The sequence below is a fragment of the Orycteropus afer genome, unplaced genomic scaffold, assembly GCF_000298275.1.
Source record: "Orycteropus afer afer isolate SDZICR_OR568_19922 unplaced genomic scaffold, OryAfe1.0 scaffold00374, whole genome shotgun sequence".
Taxonomy (NCBI): domain Eukaryota; kingdom Metazoa; phylum Chordata; class Mammalia; order Tubulidentata; family Orycteropodidae; genus Orycteropus; species Orycteropus afer.
The window spans coordinates 1,143,149-1,153,337 of record NW_006921961.1 but is presented as its reverse complement, the minus strand read 5'-3'; the positions used below and the strand labels follow the sequence as shown (position 1 = coordinate 1,153,337).

At 37.7% G+C, this 10,189-nt stretch overlaps 1 protein-coding gene across 1 annotated transcript in view; it reads right to left on the bottom strand.

Annotated features, from left to right (window-relative positions):
- The window catches only part of DNAH7 (dynein axonemal heavy chain 7), a gene marked incomplete at its 5' end in the record, with an annotated part of 302,031 nt that overhangs the window by 151,507 nt on the left and 140,335 nt on the right, over nt 1-10,189 (bottom strand). The window contains 2 exons of the mRNA XM_007953149.2: nt 4,237-4,466; nt 6,522-7,394. Of these exons, the coding sequence (XP_007951340.2) occupies nt 4,237-4,466; nt 6,522-7,394 (1,103 nt within the window). The remainder of the gene's footprint in view (nt 1-4,236; nt 4,467-6,521; nt 7,395-10,189) is intronic.

Sequence of the window (10,189 nt, the reverse complement as noted above, 5' to 3'; positions counted from 1 at the left end):
ATATGTCCTCTAAATAATTATATTTTATGAATAAAGTATTTTTCCTTATAAATGATTTTAATTTTAAATATTTAATATGCCATAATGTTTCAAAGTAAAAGGTGACATATTTTAGAAATCTCCCTCATAAAATAAGCTGGAAGTAGGGATTGAATCAGTTTGATAATGATCATAAAGGCAAAATGATTATTAAATATCTTCAACTGAGTGCCAACTGGCCTAAGCTGGAAAAGGTAACCAGGAGAAAACCGAAAATAATGTTACAGAAATTTAAAAGAAAAACAAAAAACTTAGAAGTGAGGGCACAAAACATGTTGAATTCACTCTGGGTGAGCTCTAGTGGTCCAATGGTTAAGTGCTTGGCTGCTAATCAAAAGATCAGTGGTTCAAATCCACCAGTGTCTTCATGGGTGACCTGCTCCCATAAAAGTTATAGCCTAGAAAACCCTATGGGGCAGTCCTACTCTGTCCTATAGGGTCTCTATGAGTTGGAATTGACTTGACAGTACAAAACAACAACAAAATATCCTGGTCAATATGAGAAAAGGTAGTTCAAAACACTTGAAATAGGAAGAATTATACTTCCTGATCTCAAAGCATAGTATAAAGCTACAGTGATCAAAATAGTCTGGTACTAGTATAAGAAGAGATGTTTAGACCAATGAAATAGAATTGAGAGAGTCAAGAAATAAACCCATAGTTGTGCAATCAGCTAATTTTCGAAAAGGGGTCAAGTCCATTCAATGGATAAAGAACAGTCTCTTCGGTAAATGGTGCTGGGACAATTGGCTCTCCACATTCAAAAGAATGAAGCTGGACCCATATCTCACACAATATATGAAAATTTACTCAAAATGAATTAGTAACCTAAATATAAGTGCTAAAACCAAAAAACTCTTCAAAGAAAACATAGATGTAAGGCTTTGGGACCTAGTCTTTGACAGTGTATTTTAGATACAATACCAAAACACAAGCAATAGGAGAAAAAAATAGATAAATTGGACTTCATCAAAATAAAAAAAAATTGTGTAACAAAAGAAAGCAAGTGAAGAGATAATCTAAATGGGAGAATATATTTGGTTACCACATATTTGATAAAAGTCTAATACCAAGAATGTATTAAGAACTTCAACTAAATAATAAAAAGACAACTCAATTTAAAAATGGAAAAAGGACTTACATTAACCCCATAAGATGTATAAATGACCAAAAACACATGAAAAGATGCTCAAGGTCATTAATCATTAAGGAAATGGAAATCAAAACCACAATGAAATACTAGTTTACCCTCATGAGTATGGCTATTAATTAGAAAAAGAGAAACTAAAAAGTGTTTATGAGGATCTGGAAAAATGGGGACCCTCTTCATCTATTCCTGGTGAGAATGTAAAATTGTGCAGCTGCTATGGAAAACAGTTTGGTGGTTCCTGAAAAAGTTAAACATATGATCTAGCAATTCCACTCCTAGGTAGACACCCAAAAGACTTGAAAGCAAGGGCTCAAACAGACATTTGTACAACAGTGTTGATAGCAACACTATTTACAACAGTCAAAAGGTGGAAACAACCTAAGTTTCTGTCAACGGCTGAAAGGATAAATAACAATGTGGTATATTCATATAAAAAACATTGCTGTCAAGTTGATTCAAACCCATAGCAACGCTATAGGAGAGAGGAGAACTGTCCCATAGGATTTCCAAGGCTGTAATCTTTATAGAAAGGCATTATGGGTGGGGCAGTGGTTAAAGCATTCGTCTGCTAGCCAAAAGGTTGGTGGTTTGAACCCATTAGCTGCTCCATGGGAGAAAGATGAGGCAGTCTACTGCCAAAATATTTACAGTCTTGTAAACTCTATGGGGCTGTTCTACTTTGTTCTAAAGGGACACTACAAGTCGGAATAGACTCAATGACAGTGGGTTTGGTTTGGGTTTGAAATCTTTACAGAAGTAGACTATCACATCTTTCTCCCATAGAGCAGTAGGTGGGCTTGAACTGCTGACCTTTGGGTTAGCAGCTGACATTTAACTACTACTCCTTATTATACAGCCATAGAAAGAAATGAAGTTCTGATACATGCTGTGATATGGATGAACCTTGAAAACAATATGCTGAGTGAAATCAATTTGGACACAAAAGGACAAATACTGTCTGACCCCACTTACATGAGATACTTAGAATAGGCAAATCCATAGACAGAGAGATTATCGGTGGTTATCAGGGGCTGAGAGAGGGGATATATGTTAATTATTGTTTCGGGTACTGAGTTTCTGTACAGGATGATGAAAGAACATTTGGAAATGGATAGTGGTGATGGTTGCACATGTTGAATGCACTTAACATCACTGGATTGTATACTTTAAAATGGTTAAAATGGCAATTGTTTTGTTATATACATTTTACTACAATAAAAAAATGCTTGAGGTAGTGAATTAAACACCAGGAAGATTTAGAATTAACGACAGAAATGTAAATACACACAAAAATCAAATTCAATAGGATTAATACCTTCATGTTAAGGAACATAAGCAATTTGGTTTTAAATATATGTTTTAATATTTTTAGAAATGTATCTTTTAGATTAACAAGTCAGCTTTTCAATTTCAGTTTAAATCATATAACTGAGCAATAGATTTAGAATTGTGTTTTTAAGTCAAAATTCCATTAATAGATAACATCCAAACGTTAAAAGAACTTAAGGTTCAACTTACTAAAACCAAACAATCATTGCCGTGGAGTCAAATCTGACTCATAGCGACCCCTCCTTGGGTTTCCGAGGCAGTATCACTATGGAAGTAGATTGCCCAACCTTCCTTCCTAGGAGTGTCTGGTGGGTTTGAACCGCCAGGCTTCTGATTAGCAGTGAAACGTCTTAGGCACTACGCCACCAGAGCTAAAGAGGTTTAATTTGTTAAAGCAACCTTAAAAGAGAAACAATAATATATTAAAATTGGAAATGGGAAATGTAATACAGAAAATTCTGTGTACCTAAATATTTTAATGTGGCCAAACATTAATCAAAGATGTCCTTAAAGGTGATGACTACAATTTTCTAAACTTCGAACTTGCTAGCTTAATATTAATAAGTTATTAATTATGGTATGCATTGAGTATTCATTATTAAAGACAAAGAAACTTCTGAATATAATTTTGTGCATGTAATAGCACCCTCAAGGGTATTAAAGCACACACATTGACACTTTCCATAGTATATAAGTTTACTGATGTTTATGTTGATGTTTTCAAATGATAGTTTATTTACAGAAGACTGGCCACACATAAAAAAGGAGATCTGGTGGCACAGTACCTAAGGCATTTGCCTGCTAACCAGAAGGTTGGTGGTTCAAACCCACCAGCTGCTCTTTGGAAGAAAGATAGGGCAATCTACTTCCTAAAGATTTACAGCCTTGGAAACCCAATGAGGGTTGCTATGAGTCAGAATCCATTTGATGACAATGAGTTTGGTGTGGTTTTTTTGGCCATGCATAAAGAGCTCTGGTGGCTCAGTGCCTAAGGCATTTGACTGTTAACCAGAAGGTTAGTGGTTCAACTCCACTAGTCACTCCATGAAAGGAAGATGGGCAATCTACTTCTGTAAAGATTTATTGCCTTGGAAACCCAGTAGGGGTCAGTATGAGTCAGAATTGACTCCAAGGCAGTGGGTGTTAGCCATGCATAGTGAAGGGCTGTCTTTGGGGTCTCAGCTGTTCAGTACCCAGAGAAAGTTTATCTAATATCTAATTTCCCATTAAAGAAAATTAAATTAAAATGAAAGGAAATGATTAAAAAATAATTGTTAAAATCTCCTGAGGCCATAACACAGCTCTTAGTGGAACACTTTCCTCTTTCTACAAATACATATGCTAAATATACCTAGGAGCTCTGGTAGCATAGTGCCTAAGGCACTTGACTGCTAACCAGAAGGCTGGCAGTTCAAACCCACCAGCCACTCTTCAGAAGGAAGGCTGGGCAATCTATTTCCATAAAGATAATGCCTCGGAAACCCAAGGAGGGGTCACTATGAGTCGGGTCCAACTCGATGGCACATAACAATAACAACAAATATACCTAGTGCTTATCTTCAAGATGTTTGTGCATTAAATCATTTCAAGATTTAACAAAACTCACAGCATATTCACATGAAATAAATCTGTAATACATTACAGTTATGTGATTTTTGTATACACAAATATTTTAAAATCACCATTGCTTACTTAGAAATATGAAATTTCACTTTTACCTTCTTTTCTTTTCTAATAACAGCTTGAAGGTAGAGATTAATTCAAGATAAGAGGTAGGAGTCACATAATTGTATCTTTGAAGTTCAATAAAGAAAGATTTTGATAAGTTTATAGCAGACGTGTGGAAGCTTTTACACATGTCGATACAACCATCTCGAGTTTCCTCTGATATTTCCACGTCTTCTAAGAAGCGCGAGGCAACTGCCTGTAGCGCATCTTCAGGCCATGACTAAATTTAAGATAAATGATTTAGTACTTTATCAAAGTTATGAATGTGAGATTGTTACTATGGCAGCCCCTTACAATTTATGGATATTGGAGACGGAGGGGAATAGTGTGGGAGGGCATAGAGTGGGAGAGGCACTTTCATGGGGAATGTTCCCCAAGTATCTGCATCTGAGGGCATGTAATATACATTCTCCACGGTTGGTTCAGGAATTAGAGAAATTGTTCACAAGTATTTCCAGAAATAAGGATGGGAAAGGAACTAAACTTATGGAATGTCTATTTCTGTGTGTACTTTTCAGGTATTATCTCATCTAATTCTCCCAACTCTCCTCTAAGGTAAGTATTACTATCCATTCCCCTAACATCCAGAGTCTTATATAAACAACCACTTTTTTGATACCTCTTAAATGGCTTATCAGAATCTCAGACTCAACAAGTCCAAAACATGGTTAAAATCCCCTAGGTCAGAGCTGCTCCTCCTATAGTCTTCCCTAAATTAATAACTATCACCAGAGAGTCAACCAAAAACACAGGAATCATCCTTGATCTCTCTCTTCTTCTTCACCCCCACATCCATCCCACAAGCAAGTTCTATAGGCATCACCCCTAAAACAGTTCCCAAATCCTTTCACTTCTTTCCATAAGTACCATAACAGTCCTAGCTCCAGAGTCCATTCACATAGCTGCAGAGGGATCTTTTCTACATGTAATCAACTCACATATCTCCCCAGCTTTTAACTCTTTGGTGACTTCCCAGATACTTCAAATAAAATCCAAACTCACTAGCAAATCTCTGCCTGATTTGGCCCTTTCCCCTTTTCTGACCTTATTTATATTTCCTTTCCCTCTGCTCTCCTCAACCTCATTTTCTTGAGTTCCCTCATTCCTTCAGTCTAGCCCCTTGCCTTAACTAGCTTATTCTCAATATTGGCTTTATTTGTTTTCTAGGTGTCTCCTTAAAAGCCATCTATTCAGAAAGCCTTTTACTGGCCACTTAATCTAGGGTAGCTTCTGAATTACGTTCAATCACATCACCCTATACGATAGAATTATTTTTTGCTCATTTGTGTTTCTGTAGAAAGTAAGCTTAAGGAAAGCAGAGGCCTTGTTTATCTCATTTACCTTTTATCTCCAGTTTTCATAAAAAGCCCTGAAACAAAGCAAGGGTTCAAAAAATATGCACTGAATAAAATAATTTTACCAGAAGATGAAGGTACACTTACTCACTCATGGGGTCTGAGTGAACTTGTGATGAGTTTCCTATTATACGCAGGGAGAATGCATTGTTACATGGAGTTAAAGAGGAGAACTAAATGACTTTTCAAATTGAGTTAGTTATTCTCTTTGCTACCTCCGTTTCTACTCCATCCACCTCTGCCCTTGGCGGTCTTACTCTGTTCTATCTGATGCTAAACTACTACAAAAGGCTCAACAGGCTTTTCCTTTGGCCTTCTGTTGGGCTGGGGCAATGGTAAGAGATTAGAGGCTAGAGAAAAGAGAGGTAGTGGTATTTATACCTTCATCTCTTCCTAGCAGCTCTGGAGTTGTAGGGTTCCTGTTCCTGTTAGGGCAGTCTCATCTGCCGGACTCCAAGCTCACTGTCATCTCCAGTAACACTGCCCTCTCCTCTTGTCCTATTAGACCCAGGGTTAGTAACAACTTTCTGCTACTGCTCCACCACTTCCTACCGGCTCCATTGTCCTCTGTTGGTTCCCTGAATCCTGCCTGAATTCCATGAACAGTCCCTTCATTAAGCTTTTCTCAGACAAGCCTTGAGTGCATGCTCTTTTTCCTGCCTGGACTGAAACACATATTCATTTGAAAACGTTCTACAATAGGTTAATGACCACACAAACTATTAATGACATATTTCCTATTACGATGATTTCCTGAGTTATAATTTCACAAAATATATTATTATTGATCAGATGTTTGGGGTGGGAAGTCTATAAAATATTTCATGATGATGATGATGAAAACTCAACATTTCAAGAACTCTGTTTACATAGCAGTACATGTGCTATATTTACACAGCAAAAAGTTTACATAGCAATACCTGAAACCAGTCGATTGTACAGCAGTTCACAAGAGCCGGGAACTTTCTAAGACGAATCCGAAATGCATCTCCAATGGGACTCATGGCGAGGACCACATGTAGTTGATTGCGGCAGCGATCAATAAACATGTTGAAAAGCGCTATAGGGCTGCCATCTGTTTGTTTGGTTTTATCTCGCTGACGATCTATCTGACGCATCTTCTCACATATCTCCTGCTTTTCATCTAATGCAAAGAGATTTGGAACCTCCCCAGCATTCAGCAAATTGTTGACATCTTCTAGAAACGACTCTCTTTTAATCTGAGTATCTGTAAATAGGAAGATGCCCTGCATTTCACCTTCCGCGCATTTCCTTAAGATCACTTTTAAATCTTCATGCCACTCAGAGCTCCCGTAGCCCTTGGTGATTTCAACCTGGAAAACTGAATAATCAGCCATGTGGGCAGCTAATCTGGTGACAGACTGCCTTCCGCTCCCTCCCACACCAACCAGAAGAGCATGGCTGCGAGGTTGCTTCAGGATCCTGGAAATTCTGCAGATGTGTTCGATGGCAAAGCGGAATAAGACAAGGTTCATGGTTTTTTTACTAATATTGTTATATTCTTCTAGGTGAGTTTCTACGATCATTCGGAGGTCATCTACATTTGCGACCTCTCTGTAGTTGGTGTCCTCCCTCTTGGGATCGTGGAAGTCGCAGAACATTAAACTGCGCAAGTCATCTTCCTCCACCACTCCGTCGTTATCAAAATCCAGGCTTTGAAAAAGCTCATGAAAATCTTCATTCATATGTTTTTTCAAAATTTCCTGAATGTAGCTGACAAGCCAATTTCTGTCTGCATTATCCAGAAGGCGATCATAATAAACTCTAAGGACCTGCAGAATAATTAAAAAGTGGCTTTAGGAACTGACCCTTCTATTCTTTTTTTCTTTTTACTTTTGTTATTGGCATACTAATCTCAATATAAAAAATATTCTCAGAAAAATTCTATCTGCTTTGTTAAAAGAATATCCAAACAATGAGAACAAATTCACCATTATGGTTATTTTAAAGATTAATTTTGGTCACATATACTCAGAATAGGAGTTCTGGTACCGTAGTGCCTAAGGCACTTAACTGCTAACCAGGAGGCTGCTGGTTCAAACTCACCAGACACTCTTTGGAAGGAAGATGGGGCAATCTACTTGCATAGTGATACTGCCTCAGAAATCCAAAGAGGGGTCGCTATGAGTCAGGTCCCACTGCACGGCACATAACAACAACAATATTCAGAATAATAATTACATTCAGTTATCAATAAATGATCACTCTGGGGGCTTAATGATCATTTTGGACTGCCTTTGTTGGTCATTCAGATGTGGTATTCAAGAATAATGATTTTAGGTTTTCATTACTGTCCAGTTGATGACATAATAGCATTATCCTTTTTTCTAGTAATGGTGGCTTACAGGCAAATGGTATGATGTAAGCCTTCTCCATACTGCAAACAGTTAAAAATCTACTTCTCTATGGACAATCTAGTTTCACAATCTATACCAATGGTCACTTCCATGAAATGAGGTACTAAAGATGTTGCAAATACTCCAACGGGAGGAAAGAACTAAATTCAGCAAACCTCACACATTAGACATCAGTGATGAAGCATAAATCAAGTTTATTATTATCTAGTTGGCAGTTTCACAGGAACCTATGGGAAAGTTTCTCATTCAAAACCTGCATTAGAATCATCTGAGGTAGTTGTTAAAATGCAGATTACCCCACTCAGGACCAGTTGACTCAAGATCTTGAGGGAAGGTGCCTGAGAATATCGATTTATCCCTTTATTTTTTTCCTTATATAAAGTAAAATCTTAAGGATACAACCAAATGAATTGTTACACATTTACACAGCCATGTAAACACAGTCAAGATCAAGACATAGCACATTTCCAGTACCTTAGCTCCCTTATGCTCACCCTGATAACCTGCCCTTTTCCTCCCCTAGAGGTAACCATGATTCTACCACCACCCACTTGCATTTTCAGGTTGCATATACAATTTTCTATTACAAACATAAGTAGTTGCAAAGGATGCAATTTCTGGCATATTTATATTGCATATGTGATTTAAATGTATTCACCACAAAACATTGATTATAGACTTTCAAATAACTAGTATTCACATATCATAAAATTCACCCTTTAAAAGCAAGACCAGAAGAACTAGATGGTTCCCGGCTACCAATGCCAACCACTCAGGAAAGGATCAAATCTGGAGATCCTGGATAGAGTAGGAGTGAAAACATGGAACAAAATCCAAAAACTCAATAATGACCAGAATTACTGGTCAGATGAAATCTGGTGAGACTCCCAATACTATGGCCCTGAAATACATTCTGTGCCTGGAATAAAACTCACCCCCCGGGGGGGGGGGCTCTCAGCCCAATAGGTAAGATATACACACAGACCACTCAACTCAGGATGATCACCCACATACTCTATGGTAATACATCCCTTAGAGCAATAGACCATGGGACATCAGAGGACCAACATTCAAACTGAGGAAATGCAAGACAAACAGGAGTGCATAAATATGAGGGGCACAGGGGGAGGGTTATAGGGTAGGGAGGGGAGGAGACTGGGCTAGGGTTGGACATGGCGAATGCGGAATGAAACTAAATGTACACGTTACGTTGTATGTAAAACAAGCTCTTAAAAAAATAATAATAATAAAAAGTCCACAAGAACCAAAATATGACCTTGATTATATGCCTCCTGAATTTAGAGACCATTTAAAGAAAAGAAAAAAAAAAAAGCATACCTTTTTCTTTACCCCCAAAAGAAATATTAGCAGGCAATCTTCACTCCTCCCTCCCACAAACCCCTGCCAACCACAATTTTCTTTCTGTTTCTATGATTTTGCCTATCTGGACACTTTATATATATGGAATCATACAAAATGTGGCCTTTTGTGTCTGACTTCTTTTACTCAGCTTAATGTTTTCAAGGTTCATCCATGTTTTATTATGAATCAGTGGTATTATAAGTCATTTCATTTCTTTTTAGGGTTGAATAACATTCTATTTTCCATACAAATAAACTTCAAGTAAAATTCCATTGTCCATACAATTTCATTTGTCCATTCATCAGACAATAAACATGTGGGTTGTTTCCACTTTTTGGATTAACATATGTGGAAGTTTTTGTTAGTTCTCTTAGGTGAATACCTAGGAGGAGAATTATTGGGTCATATGTTAATGCTGTAACTTTTTGAGGAAGTGCCAAACTGATTTCCAAAGTGGCTGCACAATTTTACATTCCCATAAGCAACAGATGAAGGTTTCATTTTCTATGTATCCTCACCAACATTTGTTATTGTCTGTCTTTTTGATTATAGCAATTCTAGTGAGCAGGAAGTGGGGTTATCATAGTTTCCTTTTGCATTTCCTAAAGCCTAATCGAAAGACCCCTAGTGGTGCAATGGTTAAGTATTTAGCTGATAAATGAAAGTCGGTGGTTTGAATCCACAGATGCTCCAAGGAAGAATATATCTGGCAGTCTGTTCCCATAAAGACTGCTGTTGTTATATGCCGTTGAGTTGGACCGGACTCATAGCGACCCCTCCTTGGGTTTCCGAGGCAGTATCACTATGGAAGTAGATTGCCCAACCTTCCTTCCAAGGAGTGGCTGGTG